The sequence below is a fragment of the Brassica napus genome, chromosome C2 (assembly GCF_020379485.1).
Source record: "Brassica napus cultivar Da-Ae chromosome C2, Da-Ae, whole genome shotgun sequence".
In the NCBI taxonomy this organism is placed as follows: Eukaryota; Viridiplantae; Streptophyta; class Magnoliopsida; order Brassicales; family Brassicaceae; genus Brassica; species Brassica napus.
The window spans coordinates 52504076-52523468 of record NC_063445.1 but is presented as its reverse complement, the minus strand read 5'-3'; the positions used below and the strand labels follow the sequence as shown (position 1 = coordinate 52523468).

At 39.8% G+C, this 19393-nt stretch overlaps 2 protein-coding genes and 1 pseudogene across 4 annotated transcripts; all 3 read left to right on the top strand.

Annotated features, from left to right (window-relative positions):
* Positions 1 to 3969: 3969 nt before the first annotated feature.
* Positions 3970 to 5417, top strand: LOC106382247. The gene has a single exon (XM_013822242.3). It carries the CDS (start codon positions 4351 to 4353, stop codon positions 5317 to 5319), a length of 969 nt encoding a protein of 322 aa, XP_013677696.2. The 5' UTR covers positions 3970 to 4350; the 3' UTR covers positions 5320 to 5417.
* Positions 5418 to 6691: 1274 nt separating this feature from the next.
* Positions 6692 to 9081, top strand: LOC106382246 (zinc finger protein CONSTANS-LIKE 10). Of its 3 annotated transcripts, none has more exons than XM_013822240.3 (4): positions 6692 to 6847; positions 7204 to 7744; positions 8114 to 8550; positions 8626 to 9081. In XM_013822240.3, the coding sequence occupies exons 2-4, from the start codon at positions 7268 to 7270 to the stop codon at positions 8753 to 8755; spliced, it is 1044 nt and encodes a 347-aa protein (XP_013677694.2). In that variant the 5' UTR covers positions 6692 to 6847; positions 7204 to 7267; the 3' UTR covers positions 8756 to 9081. The 3 variants fall into 3 exon arrangements, with proteins under 3 accessions (XP_013677694.2, XP_022552885.2, XP_013677695.2); XM_022697164.2 differs by having other exon boundaries at positions 6698 to 6847; positions 7204 to 7645; XM_013822241.3 differs by having other exon boundaries at positions 6712 to 6890.
* A 694-nt stretch (positions 9082 to 9775) lies between these two features.
* LOC106382245 lies at positions 9776 to 19246 on the top strand (annotated as a pseudogene).
* Positions 19247 to 19393: the final 147 nt, after the last annotated feature.

Sequence of the window (19393 nt, the reverse complement as noted above, 5' to 3'; positions counted from 1 at the left end):
TCTTATTTTATTTTTTTTTTAATTTGACCTATATGTGATTAGTGACTATCTAATAACATCTAATAACTTGATTTAAACACTTTCTAAATATCTTAAAAGTTTAAGAAAGTGTTTTTTGCTTAGTTATTTGATTATAGGGTCTGGAAGACTCACAAAAGACTTCCCGAGAAGTCTTCTGACATATCCCGCCTACATTTTAGTAGAATTTAGGGTTCCCACCTAAATTTTTAAAAAATTAGGTTTTCGGCCTAAATCGAAATCTTCCAGAAGTCTTCCCAAAGTCTTCTAGGGAAAGTCTTCTCATGTATTAGATCTTAAAAATAATTAATAACTTTAATAAAAAATATTTTGAAAGAGAAAAAATAGAAATCATGCATTAATAAACATTTCAAAACGATAGAAATTTAGTTTTACTAAATTTGAATTATTTTTAACATAGATGAATGAATGTAGAATTAGTCATGATAGCATTTAGTTTAGGCTTTGGTAACATATATTATAGTATTGTTGGTATTTTTAGGATTAGATTTTGGAATCTTAACTTTAAAAACTTGTTTTGACCTCCATGTGTTTAGTTTTGTATATATTAAACACTTTATAAGTTGATTATAAGTTTAATGAATTATTATTTTCTATTTAGTTAGTTATTTGATTAGGTTATGGTTTGGAAGACTTCCAGAAGACTTCACAAGAAGACTTCCCAAAAAGTCTTCTGACATATTCCCGCCTAAATTTAGTAGAATTAGGTTTCCCGCCTAAAATTTAGTAGAATATAGGTTTCCCGCCTAAAGCGAAATCTTCCAGAAGTCTTCTAGAAGTCTTCTCATGTATTTGAATTTAGGATCTAGAAGACTTCCAAGAAGTCTTCTCTTAGAAGACTTTCAAAGAAGTCTTCTCTTAGAAGACTTCCCAATAAATCTTCTATATCGAAAATATCTAACCTAATTGGAATTTTTGTCTCCATATATAAAGAAAATTTACACATTCTCTTTCTTCCTCTCAAATGGCTGCAACAAAAATGTAATGTTTCTCACTGTAAAACTCTCCAACCTCTCTCTAATCTTTTTGAACATCAAAACACCAAATTTAAATCCATTTCTCATTTTTTATTATGTATTCTCGCTAATTTATCTTCTTTTTGCAGGTTTTTCATTACATGGTTCTCATCTTTCACTCATTCAAAGGTAGATCTATAAATGTTGGATATGTATTATTTTGTGTTTTATATATTATATTCTAAAAAGCTATTGATTCAACCTATTGTGACTGTTTTGTTTATTATTTAAGCATAAAATTGTATTTTTGAAGTTTTTATCTGTTTTGAAGCCATTTGAATGTTTTTGAATTTGCAGGTTTTACAGATCTGAGACTGACTTTGAAAGACTTCTCAGAAGACTCTCGGAAGACTTCTAGACAAGTCTTCTAATGCATTTTATGCTAGAAGACTTTCCACGAAGTCTTCAGGAAGTCTTCTGCCCAAAGTGGTACAAATTTTGGATATGTATTTTTTATGTTTTATATATTGGATTCTAAAAAGTTATAAATTCAACCTAATGTGACAAATTTTTGTTTATTATTAAGCGTAAAAAAGTGTTTTTGAAGTTTTCTCTGTTTTGAAGCTATTTGAATGCTTTTGAGTATATAAAATTTTCAGATCTAAATCAGACTTTGGAAGACTTCTCAGAAGACTCTTGAAAGACTCTCGGAAGACTTCTTGAGATGTCTTCTAATGCATTTTATGCTAGAAGACGTCCCACGAAGCCTTCAGAGTCTTCCAAAGTTTGAATATGCAGATTTTCCAGATATGAGTTAGACTTTGGAAGATTTCTCAGAAGAATCTTGAAACACTCTCAGAAACTCTCGAAAGACTCTTGGCAGACTCAGAAACTTTCAGAAGACTCTTGGCAGACTTCTTAAGAAGTTTTCTATTGTATTTTATGCTAGAAAACTTCCCACGAAGTTTTCGGGAAGTCTTCCAAAGTCTTATGTCCAAAGTGGTACAAAAGAATGATGTCAAGTGAAGTCCAAGCTTATCTATGTTGATGAATGATATCTAGTTCCATGTGTAATAGTTTTGTTTATGGTCTGTTTTAAGATTTGTATGTGCACTATTTAGTTGTGAATTCTTTTGTAAACTTAAAGAAATGTTAATCAAAAGAATTTGCTAAATATGTTCATATTTTGCCAAAAGTACTTGACAATATTGAAGTTATTGATAAAACATATCACAAATTTTATAAGAAATTTTAATTATAACAATACAAAACTAAAATACAAGTTACTAATTAGTATATTATTAATATGAAATTTATAAACTAATATAAAGTTTGCTAAAATATTATTTTATACTTTAAATTTTCTTTCTTTCTACTTTAAATGTCCTTTATTTCTACTTTAAATTTCCTTCATTTTAATTTTAAGAGAATTATATTTTTTTGGTAAGTGTTAAAACTATTTTAGTTATAAATCAATTTGTGACTCATATAAAAGTGCAAAATAGCATATCATAACCAGTTTAAAATGTGCATAAGCAAGTACTCTAAAATGACAAAAATACCTCATGTCTAGAAGATTGATTTGCAGATGAACTACTTAATTGGTCCTTTTTGTTCTGGTACCATTTCATTGGTCGAACCATTTACCTGGTTTCCTTGAGAGTTTTTGTTTGTTTACAACAAAAAATATTATTGATTTTTAAACAATAAATATAGAATGCTTAATCAAACAATAAAACTTGATAGATCTACTTAAAGATAAGTGAGGAGAACAAGTGAGGAGAACATCCATCTAGCCCCAACAATCCTTCAGCGATGATAAGAGGACCCGGGGGAGGCTAACAAGCAGCTCCGCCGGGATCTTCTTGAAACAGACCAAGGTGGTGAGGAGGAGAAAGAGGAGGACGACTCCTACCACCGCCGCAATCAACCAAACCGGAGCGTACACTCTTCGTTGAAATCGCAGAAAGGAGAACTTGGGTTTTTATCGACCAAGATTTTGCTGTGTCGTCGAAAAAGCAGTTCGCAAGATTCTTTCCGAACTGCCGATAAAATCTGTCCATCGAGAGCGACGCTCTATGGTTTCTTTGAGAGTTTTTGTTTGTTTACAACAAAAAATACTATTAACTTTTAAACAATGAATATAGAATGATTTATCAAACAATAAAACAAAAAGATAAATGAAATTATAAAATAAAAAAAATTGAAGAAACCTATTGTTTGTGATTCGGTAAAAGCTCGTGAAGAAATGCTAGTTGCTTATGCTTATGTATGTCCACACATTCAACATTTTCTCGATCTTTAGTCAGTAAACAAGAACAAAGGAACATATATTGATATGCTAGTACAAATTTGATCGGGGATGGAAAGCACATAAAAGATTTAATTAAAAAATAAATTGTTGTCATTGGTATGAAAACAACTGACTACAACAAATGTTTACAAATCTTTTACATCGGTATGACAACAACTTTACGAGAAAAAAATGTTAGGTATAGCCCACTAGACATATGTTTTCACCAATCATTTCACTTTACTCATACATTCGTCGTTGAACCATTATAAATATGATCCTTGTAAAATACTCGTTATTTTACAACTGAGTTAAGATAAATCACGAAAGTTCACTCCAGTGATGTAGTCGTAGAGTCATCATAAAATTACTTGTGTTTTTAGGTAATAGTATCCTTATAAATTTATTTGTACTTTACGATGAATTTGTTTTTCCACGTAAATTTACTCGTTACTTCGCCATATATTTAGGACAACCAATATTTTTCGTAAATGCTTTTAGTTATGCATATGTTTTCTTGTAGTGTTTATCTATTACATCATTTACATTTTCGGTACAGAACAAGGCAAATGAACCGGCAGCTTAGGACATCAATTTTAGTTGTATGAAAAATATTATGAAAAAATTATATAAGAATTAATACAAACTTTATTTGAGTGTAGAACATTATGAAGATATAAAACATGTCAGCTGTGACATATATCACATGTTTACATACGTTTTGTTTGAACTTCACAAAGCCATGTTTACCTTCTTTGCCAATATTAACATGTCTCAAATATAGACTCCTTTTTTATCGGTGTTCCATCAACCAATCTCTCAAGAATCTTCCTTCTACCTCTCTCCTTTGCTCTCCCTCTTGACAAACTCAAAAAGTTTCAATCTATTCCCAACTGAATCAAAACAAACTGATTCGGTTGTCAATTTGAATAATCACACAGAAACACCATTAACAAAATCACCATTTTGGCAAAACTCTTATTACAGTTGCTCAAGAATTTTGCAATTGCATGTTGAACAAAATCTTTGTTATACATTGTTTAGGTGTTGATTCTAATAGAGATGTTATCTTTTCGAATCCCATCTATCCGAACCCAACCTACGGCGTTTGCAGCTAAAATAACAGAGACCACAAAGACCGTGGCACAACTCAAATCAGCTGCAACACCCACGCCTCATAGCACAGTCACGTGCGGTTACCAAGCTCACGTGGCGGGTTTCTTTCGAAACATAACTGTTTTATGGTCCAAGAATCTCATGAACCATTCCCTCACCGTCATGGTCTCGAGTCTAGACAATGACATGAACTATTGCTGCAAGATAGATCTCGTGAAGCCATGGCAGTTCTGGAGCAAAAGAGGATCAAAGTCATTCGACGTAGAAGGAAACTTTGTGGAAGTCTTTTGGGATCTGAGGGCGGCGAAGTTGTCGGGAAACGGTAGCCCCGAGCCGATGTCAGATTATTACGTGGCAATAGTTTCTGATGAAGAGGTTGTTCTGTTATTGGGAGATTTAAAGCACAAGGCTTACAAGCGGACCAAGTCAAGACCCGCGTTGGTCGAAGGGTTTATATATTTCAAGAAAGAGAGCATATTTGGCAAGAAAACTTTTTCAACTCGAGCAAGATTCGACGAGCAGAGAAAAGAACATGAAGTGGTGGTGGAGAGCTCAAACGGGGGAGACGATCCAGAGATGTGGATAAGCGTGGACGGGATCGTGATCATGCACGTGAAGAATCTGCAGTGGAAGTTTAGGGGGAACCAGATGGTGTTGGTGGACAAAACTCATGTGATGGTGTACTACGATGTGCATGATTGGTTGTTTGGAAGTTCAGAGTCAACGGCCAGTTCAGGATTGTTTGTGTTTAAGCCTGTGGCGGTTGGAGGGATGGTAGATGAATATTTTAGCGATGCGGAAGAAGGAGACAGCGGAGGAGGGAGTAGTCCTTTGAGTCGATACAACTCGGCATCAAGTGGTTATGGGACATTACATGACTTTTGTTTGTTTCTGTATGCTTGGAAAGTTGTGTGAGAAATATTTATACCATAGCAAAATTTGATAGTGCTTTTTCAATTTACTTATCTTTGTTAAGTTATTTGATAACCTATATAGATTTGGGGTCGAGACCAGACTAGTTTTCAAGACTTGTCATTTAAGAGGTCTTAAACAGCTAAGAGGAATTACAACAATGTTGAAATATAGCGAACCTTGATTTCTAACTACCAAAACAATTTTCTAACCAATGGGAAGAAAAACCAATGCATGAGCCTCAGACCATGATTAACCCAGAGTTTTTAGAATGAGGTTCTTAACGGAAGTTAAGAAACAGTTTCTTAATTTCCGCTAAAAACCCCATCCTAAGAACCCCGGATTAATCATGCTCTCATGTTCTTGGTTAGGTTAGAGTACTTCGTTAGGTTAGAGTAGAAAGAAAGATTATGATTTTTTCAGCTTAGAGATTATAGAGCTGCTGATCTGCATTAATAGACTTTAAAATAATTATAACCTTTAAAATTTTAGTTCTGCCCATGAGTTGGAACACACATATTTCAATCTTTGCCAATCAAAACAAATACAATCATTTGTGCGACCGTTGGAAATTTAACATATCTGATTTTTTTCCCCCAAAAAGCTTACTGTAACAATTAGTCAATCAGGGGCCAGACCTATACATATCAACTATGGCATAGAAGAGAAGTATTGGACTGAATGAGTTTATTAGAGTGTATAATACAATATTTATACTGTGTACAAAAGGTATATACTAGGGATTACATAATGACTCAAACACCCTTATATACATATGTCCTACAAGAAGTTAGGACCATCAAATGTAGGAAAGACTTGTAAAGATATACATTTTCAATTTAACATTTACACCCAAAAAAAAAAAAAAGATATACACTTTCTCTCTAGTGAAATGCCACTGTATTGGTTGAATCAATTGCATGGTGCGCATTATATAACACATGCATTGTTTATTGTTAAAAGGGGAAAGAGTAGACAATTATTTTAAAGTAGATACCGACACTGCGTGTCAGTGGTTACAGATTACATCAAAATATCTGATATCTGTCTGTGTAGACGTATCTAACATAAATATCTCCACTTTTAGGCAAAAGATATTTGTTCTTGTGAGTGTGAAAAAAAAACACACGCACAACAGATATTTTGGTTGTGCAAGTCAAAGCAAAGTTGTAATAAAAGCGTAAAAGTATCTAAAAGGAGCATAAAGAGGTTGGCGTGTACACTCCAAATCGCGAGTATGACTCTTTTTCCCTACACGAAAGCGCGTGAGATAACACACACCTAAAATATCTGTGGGGTCCTCGAAAAATGAGACTTTGTGCACTTTTTCCCCATAAATTTTTAATAGTTTCTATCTTATGTCACATGCCTACATGTCCCATTGAGGACAACCCAACCCATTGTCTAATCTATCCATCTCTCTTTACCCTCTTTCACACGCAGAACACAAAATCACTTCTCTTCTCAAGGTTCTTCGTGTTGAAAGCGTTGTTGTTTCTGCTTCAGAAGATACTCAGACGATCTCTGTTACGTGAGTCCTTGTTATCTTGAAACCCTAGCGTTTTTATTCGAGTGTGAGTTCTTTTTTGGCTGATCTAGAAATAGATCTATGTTGGTGTTCTCTATGGTTCTTTCTGGTTGATAATTTGAAGCTTGAGCTAATCTTTCTGTGATATTTTCCTTGTTGCTCTGTTTCCTCTGTTTTGCTCTGTTTTGCTCTGTTTTGTTTCGTTTGTTTTTTGTTTATAGAAAGTTCCAACCTTTATTAAAGAAATATTCAAAAGATTGAATCTTCTTTCTTATATTTCTGGACTTGCTTTTGTATACCAAGTTTCAATCTTTATATAATTATAATGTATCTAAGTCAAAAGATTAATTATTTTTCAGTGGAAGGACTCTGCTTTCTGTAGCGTGAAGGTGGAGCCAAAACATTAGTTATAGTTTGAAAAAAATGGGTTATATGTGTGACTTCTGTAATGAGCGAAGATCAATGGTGTATTGCCGCTCTGATGCAGCGTGTTTGTGCCTCTCCTGTGACCGTAACGTTCATTCGGCTAACGCTTTATCCAAACGTCATTCTCGGACTTTGATATGTGAGCGGTGCGATGCTCAGCCAGCTTCTGTTCGGTGTAGCGATGAGAGGGTTTCTTTATGTCAAAACTGTGACTGGTCAGGCCACAACAATGATGCTACTTCGCATCATAAAAGGCAATCCATCAACTGCTATTCTGGTTGCCCTTCTAGTGAGGAACTTGCCTCTATATGGTCTTTCTGTTTGGATTCGGATTTGGATTTCACTTCTGCTGGACAATCTGCGTGTGAGCAAGAGATGGGTTTGATGACTATAGATGAAGGCACAGGAGAGGAGAAAACAGGTGTACAAAATGTCAATGTAGATCAGCCTGGAACTAGTTTTGCATTGGCTAAGGTAATGTACATGAGTTTTGTCATGAATGAATGCGAACTAACTTGAAGAAACCAAAGAAACTTAACAAAAACAAATCGAGGCAAATACTCTTTTATGATTTGTATATTGATTATGTAAATGAATAAAATTACAATCCGTTAGACCCGTATTTATGGTAGCCTCAAAACCCAATATTATTTACTCTTTAGGAAAATATCCTTGTTGTAGAAGAAGTAATTTTCCTAATAGTACGTCCGGCCCAATGAATGCTAGTCTTTTTACTGGTGTACAAAGATCTGAAGACAGTTCTAGAATTGACAAGTTTCTTCGTAGTGTGTGGTAGAATCTTGAAAGCAACTGACATCTAAATGTTTCTTGTTTTGGTTGCAGGAGTTAGGAGTATCAGAAGATGATTTTTGTGGCAATCTCATGATGGATGAAGTGGACTTGGCTTTTGAGAAGTACGACGAGCTCTTTGGCACAGCTTACAACTCTTCAAAAGATCTTTTCGAACATGGTGGAATAGGAAGTCTTTTCGGGAAACATGAAGGCTCAAAGGCAATGCAGCAGCCAGCAGGAAGCAATGCTGCGTCTGAAGATTCTTTCATGACTTGTAGAACCGAGCCAATCATTTGCTTCTCATCACAGCCAGCTCATTCGAATATATCCTTCTCTGTCGTCATGGGAGAGAGTAGTGACTGTGGGGCGTCATCTATGGAGAAGCTTTCAAGAGAGATAACATCACAGGAGGAGACTAATGCTTCCTCACATGCAACTACACGTAACAATGCTGTTTTGCGTTATAAGGAAAAGAAGAAGGCTCGCAAGTGAGTTTTAAACCACTTTGTAATGGGGAGTGAAGGATGATCATTGCTAATGTTGTACATGTTTTGTATGAATAGGTTTGACAAGAGAGTGAGGTATGTATCTAGGAAAGAAAGGGCTGATGTGAGAAGGCGTGTGAAGGGACGGTTTGTCAAGTCAGGTGAAGCTTATGATTACGACCCGATGAGCCCAGCAAGAAGCTACTGAGGATGCCACAAAATGGAGATATCAGACAAAGAGATGCAAGTAGTGGGCAGAGTCAGGATCACCAGTTTTAGGCCACAGAATCTTCATTCTTGCTTAGAGGGCTTATGCTTCTGTCATTGCTTCTTAAGCATATGACTTGATAGTGAAACTCGTCAACAGACTGAGGAGCAAGATCTTTGAAAATTTTGTTCTATTGTAGCCAAAGCAAGACTAGGAATGTATACTTGTTGTTACTTATATGTAAATCCGCATATGCTTTTCTAATCTGTGTGCACTATTTATCAGTCATGTAGGAGAGTAAAGTACCAGAGAGGCCATGTTCTATATTTATTCTGTGTGTTTTTTTTTTTTTTGCCAGAGCCAACCACAAAAATCAAAAATCGAAACCAAATGGTTTGCAGGTTTAACATGTCCTTTCTCTTTCTCAGCAATCTTACCTTACCACATTGATACATCTGACTCATCATCAAAACCACAAGCACACAGAGAAAACAAGAAAAGTGAGTGAATGCAAACCAAAACCATACCAAATGCTTTGCCTTTCTAGCCTGACCCTGGCCTTAGCCTTCTTCTCAGCTATTAGCCTTCTTCTCAGCTTCCTCTCCAGCTAGCTTCTGACCAAGTAACTAAAGTTTCGTGTTAGTTTAGTAATTATTCTGAAATAGATCGCTATTTGTTAAAAACTATGTAAAATAAGGGCTTCATCGAATAAATATACAATAGTTTAATTCAAAAAAAAAAAACATAGTGAGATCACATAGCCGTCGTGTTTTTTTTTTTTTTTTTTTGGCTAAAAAACAAATGGAAATATTAAATGTCAGAAGTGGGATTTGAACGCATAGCCGTCGTGTTGCTCGTCATCGTAGTTAACGTCGCTGATTAACCCTACGACAGCACTCTGATTTCATATATAATTGATTGTCGTCATCCTAAACAGCACAAGTCATCACTTTCTTCTTTCAGCTTGTTCTCCCCGCGCTTCGCTCTCTGTTTTGAAGTATCAGGTAAAGCGATCATTTAGATAGGGTCTTATTAGGGAATCCAATCTATATTAGGATTTTTTTTTATCTAGAGTATTAGGGAATATATTTGTTAGATATATATTCCAAAGTCCATTGTGATAAAGGACAAAGATAGTTTAGCTCATGTGTATATATATATAAACGAATGTAAGGTCTCGAATGAAAAGTTTACAATATCTTATCAAGTTCTTACAGGTCTCTTGTTTGACTTTCACTCACATTAAAAAGCTTCAACCTATCTTTGTAGTTTTCTGATGGCTCATTCAGCAGATTCCGTCAATCCAAGAGGTATGATAACTTCACCACACTCTTCTCTTCCTGGTAAGAATGTTTTGATAAACGAATGTTGGGGGTACAGATGTTTGCATCGTGGGTGTTGCACGCACTCCAATGGGTGGCTTTCTCGGATCTCTCTCGTCCTTACCCGCTACAAAGCTTGGATCCGTAGCTACTGCAGGTTTGATTCCTTAAAAACAGATTTTTTTTTTTTTTTACTGTGTAGGTTTATGTAACTGATATTGAGCTTTTAACTTCTCTAGCTGCTCTGAAGAGAGCGAATGTTGACCCGTCTCTGGTCCAAGAAGTTGTATTTGGGAATGTTCTTAGTGCTAATTTAGGTCAAGCTCCTGCTCGTCAGGCTGCTTTAGGTGCAGGAATCTCTAACTCTGTTATTTGTACTACAGTCAAACAAGGTTTGTGCTTCAGGCATGAAAGGTGAGAACTTTGGGCTCTAGAGTTGCTGTATTTTAACGCGCTTTTAAGATGTTTTTGTGTGGTTTCAGCGGTGATGCTTGCTGCCCAGAGTATCCAGCTGGGTATCAATGACATAGTTGTGGCGGGTGGCATGGAAAGCATGTCTAATACACCAAAGTATCTTGCAGAAGCAAGGTAAAATTATGTGGTTATGCAATGTTTGACTCTACGCATTTATCCATTTCATTGTTTTTAAATTTTATTAAAAAATTAACGCAGGAAAGGATCTAGATTTGGTCATGATTCACTAGTAGATGGAATGCTAAAGGATGGACTATGGGATGTCTATAACGACTGTGGGATGGGAAGTTGTGCAGAGTTATGCGCCGAGAAATTTGAGATAACGAGGGACCAACAAGTATGTTGTTCCTTTATTTTCTTGAACCATGTTGCAAATCATGTTGCGTATTTGTCCCCCTTTAACTTAGCATTGATAGATACTCCTCTCTTTTATTGTTCTTGATAAGAAAAATTTGAACAAATATTTGTTAGTTATGAAGCAATAAGGCCTCCATTGCTGTATGAGTATTCGAGGAGGAAGAAAAGCAGTCAGCAGAAGACGACAACCGAGGAGAGTGACGTGGCACAGGAGGCCACTTGAGTAGTACGGTTACGAGGAGGAAGGGAATAATGAATAAAGAGGTGAGCTGGAGATTTGCACCAACGGCCCACGTGATATGTTTGCTACCTAGGAACCTTCTTTATATATATGCGAGTATTATGTATTGAGAGGGCATCTGGTGATTGGATCAAACTTGTATGAGGGAGAGAGAGACCCTAAGATACTCTCTAGCTTGTAATTCGATCCGATAAACACTTCAATACAACTTATCGTTCTCTTTTTAAGGATATCCCATAACAACTTGGTATCAGAGCCACCTGACTTTTCTGGAAATCGATGGCACCAGGAAAGAAAGCTGAGCTGGACGCTACGTTGGAGAACCTGAGAGATGAGGTGAATAAGATCGGTGTTGTGGAACGTTCGATGGAAGATCTCAAGGAGAGTGTGATGGAGATCCGAAATCGAATGAGTGTGATGGAGCGTTTGGAGAAGCGGTTGGACGAGACGGAAGAGACGAGAAAGAGGGAGTTTGCGTCGTTGTTCCAAGCAACGTTGCAGAGCCACATGGAGGAAGAGATCTCACCTCCGATAAGACGATCCGGCAAACAGATCGCTTCTGAAGAAGAGGGGAGCGGTCTCTTCCGCGGTGGGACGTCGGGGGTAAGATCTGAGTCTGTTACGAGGGTCGGAGAAGCGAGACGAGAGGTGGAGTGTGAAGAACGCAACCATTCGTTGAGCCGAAACGACCAACAGTGGCAACATAACGAACTGGGGCCCGATGACTTGCCAAGGAAGTTGAAGATCCCGCTCTTTGATGGAGAAAACGCGGAGAGTTGGGTCTTACGGGTGGAGCAGTATTTTGAACTGGGCGATTTTCCGGAGGAACGAAAGATGAGGGTGGTCAGGATGTGTTTCGACGGTGAGGCGTTGATGTGGTACCGTTGGGAACGAGATCGTAACCTGTTCGTAAGCTGGGATCAGATGAGGTATAGAGTTCTGGAGCAGTTCTCTACTAATCATGAGATCACGGCACGAGAACGATTGATGACGTTGAAGCAGGCGGGGACGGTGAGAGAATACATAAAAGATTTCATCTCTCTCGCGTCGAACGCTCCAGAGCTTTCCGATGCTGTGTTGGAGACGGCGTTCATGATTGGGCTGAAACCGCAGATCAAAGCCGGCGTGAAGTTGATGGAGCCGCGGAACCTGAGGAAGATGATGAGTGTAGCAAAACTGGTGGAGGAATGGGTGAATTACGGTGACCCATCGTCGTCGTCACAAATCGGAAAGGGGGTTAAGGGAGGGGGTCAAACGGGATCGTCTCCATTCCTGTCACGAAGTGGGCCTAATTTGGGAAACGGGCCTGGACTTAATAACAATCAGCGGCCCAAAACACTTCCAGGACAGGAGAAGACGGTGGGGGCGGAGAAGAAACCGACGACCCAGAACCCTAGCTTCAATGGGCGAAATCGAGCGCCATTCCGGCGTCTCTCCCCGGCGGAGTACGCGAGGTATAAGGCGGAGGGGTTGTGCTTTCAGTGTGGGGAGAAGTCACACGCGAGGCGCGACTGCCCTAATAAGGAGTTGATGGTGCTGGTGGTGCAAGAGGATGAAGGCGAGGAGGCGGAGCAGTTTGAAGAAGATGAGAAAGACGAGGAGGAGGCGGTGGAATTCGCAGAGTGCGCCGCCCTATCCACAAAATCGGCAATGGGAATCTCATCTCCTAAAACAATCAAGTTGCGCGGTTCAGTGGAAGGGGCTCAAGCGGTGGTACTCATCGACAGCGGGGCAACCCACAATTTTATCGACTACCGGTTGATGCAAAAGTTGGGGCTCGTGGCGGAGGAAACCCAGGGCTTCGGAGTGATCACGGGGTCGGGAAAGCCGGTCAGAGGAGGAGGTATTTGCAGAAACGTAACACTGACAATGCAAGGCTACTCGATCACGTCTGATTTTCTTCCTTTAGAGCTCAACAACGTCGATATAATATTGGGCATTCAATGGCTCGAGACGCTAGGAGAAACAAGAGTAAATTGGAAGCTGCAGACCCTGAAAATTCCAGTTGAGGGAAGATTGGTGTCGCTTCAAGGGGTTCCAAACTTGTGTAGCTCGGAGGTGTCGTGCAAAGCTATGCAAAAGTTGTTGGAACAAGCTGAAGTGAGTGTAGTGGTCGAATGTCGAGAAGTAGCAGCGGAGATGAAAGGCAAGGCGGAGAATTCCGGGGCAATGCAGAGACTACTGTCTCAATTCCAACAAGTGTTCCAAGAACCGTCAGGCTTTCCACCAACTAGGGGGAGGGAGCATGCGATCAACCTTGTCCAGGGAAGTAATCCGGTGAGTGTGAGGCCCTTCCGTTATCCTCACGCTCAGAAGGAGGAGATTGAGAAGCAAGTGACCACGATGCTGAAGGCGGGAATTATCCAGGAAAGCATCAGTCCGTTCTCTAGTCCGGTATTACTAGTCAAAAAGAAGGATGGCAGTTGGCGTTTCTGCGTCGACTATCGGTCTCTCAACAAGGTTACGGTAATGGACAGCTACCCTATACCAATGATAGACCAGCTATTGGATGAGTTGCGTGGAGCGAGGGTGTTTTCGAAGCTCGACTTACACTCTGGATATCATCAGATACGGGTCAAGACTGAAGATATACCGAAGACGGCCTTTCGTACTCACGACGGGCATTACGAATTCCTCGTCATGCCGTTTGGTCTGTCTAACGCACCAGCCACGTTCCAGTCTCTTATGAATGAGATATTTCGTCCGTATTTAAGGAGATTTGTGCTGGTGTTCTTCGATGATATACTGGTCTTCAGTAAGAATCACCAAGAACATACGACGCATGTGAGGCTTGTTTTGGAGACGCTACAGCAGCACCAGCTATACGCTAATATGAAGAAGTGTGAGTTCGGCTGTACTAGCATAGAGTACTTAGGCCATGTTATTTCAGAGGAGGGGGTGGCAGCTGATAAACGCAAGGTGGAGGCGATGACAGACTGGCCAGTGCCCCGCAGTGTGAAGGAATTGAGAGGGTTTTTGGGGCTCACGGGGTATTACAGAAAGTTTGTGAAGGACTATGGGATCATTGCTAGACCCTTGACTGAGTTACTGAAGAAGGATCGCTTTGGGTGGAGCGTAGTGGCAGAATGGGCGTTTTCTGCGTTGAAGGTGGCTATGTCGACAGTGCCAGTCCTCGCCTTACCAGACTTCCAGGAGCAGTTTGTAGTGGAGTCAGATGCATCAGGCAAGGGACTTGGAGCTGTACTTATGCAAAACCAGAGACCTATAGCGTACTATAGCCAAGCTTTGTCAGAGAGACAGCAGCTCAAGTCAGTATATGAACGTGAGCTTATGGCCATAGTGTTCGCAATACAGAAGTGGCGACACTATCTATTAGGAAGAAAGTTCCTTTTTCGCACAGACCAGAAGAGCCTCAAGTTTCTGTTGGAGCAACGCGAGATCAACTTGGAATATCAAAAGTGGCTAACAAAGCTCCTAGGATTCGACTTTGATATACAATACAAACCCGGGTTAGAGAATAAAGCAGCGGATGCTCTATCTAGAAGGGGTGTAGCAACAGAGTTGATGGCTCTATCAGTTCCTACTGCTATTCAGCTTCAAGACATCGAGAAAGAGTTGTCTCTAGACCCAACGCTACATAAGCTAAAAGAGGAGATTGTAGCTAATAAAGGAGATCATTAGGAGTATGAGGTCGTACAAGGGAGGTTGATGCGTCGAGGGAAACTGGTGCTACCCAAGGAATCACCATTGATTGGGATAATTATGAGAGAATTTCATGATGGGCTCATGGGTGGTCACAGAGGGGTACAACGCACACAGAAAAAAATCAGCGACATGTTTTTTTGGGTGGGGATGATGAGCGACATAAGGAAGTATGTGGCCGCATGTTCAGCATGTCAGCGGCATAAGTACTCAACGTTGGCACCAGGTGGTCTGCTGCAACCACTAGCTATTCCAGAAGCAGTTTGGGAGGATATAGCTATGGATTTCGTGGAAGGGCTCCCGAGGTCAGAAGGGTTCAATGCGATACTAGTAGTCATTGATCGACTGTCTAAGTACGCGCATTTCATCAAGCTGCGACATCCTTTCACTGCAACAGAAGTAGCGCTATTGTTTGTCCAAGAAGTCGTGAAGTTACACGGGTTTCCGAAAACCATCGTCTCAGACCGGGATAAGGTATTCACTAGTCAGTTTTGGAAGGAGCTGTTTCGACTAGCGGGAACGTCGTTATGTATGAGCACCGCTTATCACCCGCAATCTGACGGACAAACGGAGGTGACAAACAGGGGCTTGGAAACCTACCTTCGGTGCTACACGAGTGACAAACCAAAGGCATGGGCAAGGTTTTTGCCATGGGCGGAACTGTGTTATAACTCATCATTTCACTCAGCTATCAAGATGACTCCGTTCAAAGCAGTCTATGGCCGTGATCCTCCGTTTCTTCTCAAGTACGAGCAAGGATCGACCACGAATGCAGATCTGGAGAGTAAACTGATTGAGCGAGATGCAATGTTTACTCTGCTACGAGAGCACATTGGACATGCTCAGCAAGCGATGAAGCGACAGGTTGATGGACACCGCAGGGAGGTAGTGTTTGAGGTAGGTGATAAGGTGTATTTGAAGCTCAGGCCTTACCGTCAACAGTCACTGGCAAGGAGAGCTAATGAGAAACTGTCAACGCGTTTTTACGGTCCATACGAGATAACAGCACGCGTTGGTCAGGTCGCTTATCGTCTCAAGCTACCAGAGGAAGCTAAAATTCATCCTACCTTTCATGTCTCACAGCTGAAAAAGGCTATTGGAGAGGACAACCCAGTTGCTCCACTACCATCTCAGCTTACTACAGAAGGGGTGTTGGTGGCTCAACCAGGGAAGGTATTGGGAACACGAGTGAGCCCTCTGACAGGCCAAGATGAGCTGTTGATTCAGTGGAAGGGTCTGCCTGATTATGAGAGTTCATGGGAGTGGAAGAAAGTGGTACAGGGACAGTTTCCGGAGTTTGACCTTGAGAACAAGGTTAATTTCGCAGAAGGGAGTAATGTTAGTTATGAAGCAATAAGGCCTCCATTGCTGTATGAGTATTCGAGGAGGAAGAAAAGCAGTCAGCAGAAGACGACAACCGAGGAGAGTGATGTGGCACAGGAGGCCACTTGAGTAGTACGGTTACGAGGAGGAAGGGAATAATGAATAAAGAGGTGAACTGGAGATTTGCACCAACGGCCCACGTGATATGTTTGCTACCTAGGAACCTTCTTTATATATATGCGAGTATTATGTATTGAGAGGGCATCTAGTGATTGGATCAAACTTGTATGAGGGAGAGAGAGACCCTAAGATACTCTCTAGCTTGTAATTCGATCCGATAAACACTTCAATACAACTTATCGTTCTCTTTTTAAGGATATCCCATAACAATATTGTTCTTGATAATTAACTTGATACTTTATTTGTATCTCTGAAACTTTGAAATATAAAAAAAATGGTTAGTAGGTTGCATTGTTTTTATGGAAACTCAAAACATTAACTAGTTGATTTGTGTACTCTACCGATGATATGTAGGATGACTACGCTGTTCAGAGTTTTGAGCGTGGTATTGCTGCCCAGGAAGCTGGTGCCTTCACATGGGAAATCGTCCCGGTTAGTCTATTTTTCATGTTTTTTTCGTTGATGACATTTCATGGTGGATACAGTAAGGATATTTTTTTCGTACAGGTTGAAGTTTCTGGAGGTAGGGGTAGGCCATCAACCATTGTTGACAAGGACGAAGGTCTTGGGAAGGTGATTTATGTCTCTTTCTGGTGATGGATTATGCATTGATGCCTTATATATGTTCTTTAGTGAACCTGGTTTTTTTATTCTTGTTACTCACGTGTTGCATACTTTTTTATATGTCTAAATGGACCAAGGTAAACAATAAAGTATTTTCATTGGCTGTTTATTTAGAAATTTATCCCATGTGTGGCAGTCATATTTGTATTTTTATTGTATGAGGGCATTACAAGTCACAAAAAGAAAATGATGATTAGATAAATCCAAGAATTGAGAACTAAATAAGTATAGTTTGCTAAATGTATAATGTCTTAATATCTCAGTTTGATGCTGCAAAATTGAGGAAACTCCGTCCAAGTTTTAAGGTGAATGGAGGCACTGTTACAGCTGGAAATGCGTCTAGCATAAGGTCTTTTTCGAGAACCCATGGATCTTTGTTAGTCTTGCAACTTCTATTTTTCTTAAGTAGATTTTTGTCTCCCTTCGACAGTGATGGTGCAGCTGCCCTTGTCCTAGTTAGTGGAGAGAAGGCGCTTCAGCTAGGACTTCAAGTAATCGCAAAAGTTAAAGGTTATGGTGATGCAGCTCAGGTACATTACTCATAATATTGCCTTCTTAAATACAACTTTTTTAAATGTCTCATTCCATTCACTAAGTGAGACTTAAACCCTGCAGGAACCGGAGTTTTTCACTACTGCTCCTGCTCTGGCAATACCAAAAGCTATTGCACATGCTGGTTTGGAATCTTCTCAAGTCGATTACTATGAGATCAATGAAGCATTTGCAGTAAGAAAATCCATCTTCTTCCTCTTAAGGAGTAGACGAATATCTGTGATGCCTAACTTTTGGCTGAACTGACTTTATTCACAGGTTGTAGCACTCGCAAATCAGAAGCTACTTGGGATTACACCGGTCAGTATCTTGCATCATAGAATATCTTAAGTCATCATCTTGTCAAGCAACTTACTCAAGTGGTTTCATAACATGGGTTTTGTTCCTTTTTGGCTTTATAACAGGAGAAGGTGAATGTAAATGGAGGAGCTGTCTCTTTAGGACATCCTCTAGGCTGTAGTGGGGCTCGTATTCTAATCACATTGCTTGGGATACTAAAGAATAGAAACGGCAAGTACGGTGTTGGAGGAGTGTGCAACGGAGGCGGAGGTGCTTCTGCTATTGTTCTTGAACTTGTTTGATGCATTATAATGAATCCAGGTAACTCACATTCTTAGTAGTGTTCATCGATCAAAAATATAGAATTTAGAGAAAAAAGATTAAAACTGATGATCTCCTCCCATGTGTGTTTTTATTGTTCAGGTTGGTGAACAAAACAGACGTATGTATCTCTCTTCCAACTTCCAAGAGTCAGTAATACCACTTCAAGGTTGATATTAGTTGGTCTCTCAATAAACGAGTGATCTTTGATGTTTCTAAGTCTATTTAATTATTTGAACTCGATCGGTGTCTGGTTCGTACTTCTAGTTTTGAAGTATGTCTCGTTCAAGATTTTACCAATGAGCTCAACTCTTTCAATTCCAAGAACGTGATCCATCTCCCTTTAGTCATGAACTTTTGAATATCCTCTGTTTGCCTTTCTTACAATCAAGGAAAATGCAGTAATTTTTCTTTTCTTCTTTTCATCTGTACATGTGGTGCCCCCTACCTTTTGAATAAATCCGTTACTTACTCTTGCATACTTTAACGTGACCAATCAAAGCTGAAGGAGAACACATAAGGTTTGTGCAATCAAACTTCTTCGTATTATCACGAGGTTTTGGACCACAGCCCAACATACTTGAGCGACTCTCAAGTCGAAACCATAATATATCATGTATTCCCTCCGTTTTATAAAAACAAAGGACTCTCTCAAGAGAAAGTAGATCTATAACCGGGTCCGCTGACCGGCCGGCGCGTGAGCGTGCGTGCCGTCACCGGAGTCCCTCAAGCCACCTTTAAAGCTGTTGATTTTCGCTTCGCTCTCGTTCCCTCTTTCCTCCGCCTTGCCTGAGCTCTGGAACAAGGCCGCACATGGCGGATCTGTCTCTGGCGTAAAGGCGCAGTCGTGTTGAGGAAGGCGCGGTGAAGCTCATCGTTCGGCTACTTGGTTTTGTCTCCGAGAGACGGAGGTTCCTCCAGCTCCGTCGACGCCGGTTCCTGTCCCCGAGAGGTGGAGGCTTCGTCAGCTCTGCCATCGACGGTCTAGATCCCGGGGGGTGAAGGCGTTCCTTGCTTTGCCTCGCCGACTTTTGGTTCCCTAGTTCCGTTTTAGGGTTTGGTTTTCTCCTTCCTTTTAGTTTTACGCTTTTGGTTTAGGGTAGGGCAAATCTCCAAAATAGCACCTTTCTAGGTTTATATCACAAAAATAACACTCAAAAACTAAAATGACCAAAATAACATTTTATCTTTTGAAAATTTTAATTTTTTTATTTTTCAAAATTTGAAATCTTATCCTCAAAACCTCATTTCTCAACTCTAAACCCTAAACCCTAAACTCTAAACCCTAAACCCTAAACTCTA

Bases quoted from the DNA above. Each gene is read 5' to 3' on its own strand.
- LOC106382247 (XM_013822242.3), top strand. From the start codon at position 4,351: ATGTTATCTTTTCGAATCCCATCTATCCGAACCCAACCTACGGCGTTT.
- LOC106382246 (XM_013822240.3), top strand. From the start codon at position 7,268: ATGGGTTATATGTGTGACTTCTGTAATGAGCGAAGATCAATGGTGTAT. The intron at 7,745-8,113 runs GTAATGTACATG...TTTTGGTTGCAG, and splicing joins CTAGTTTTGCATTGGCTAAG to GAGTTAGGAGTATCAGAAGA. The intron at 8,551-8,625 runs GTGAGTTTTAAA...TTGTATGAATAG, and splicing joins GAAAAGAAGAAGGCTCGCAA to GTTTGACAAGAGAGTGAGGT.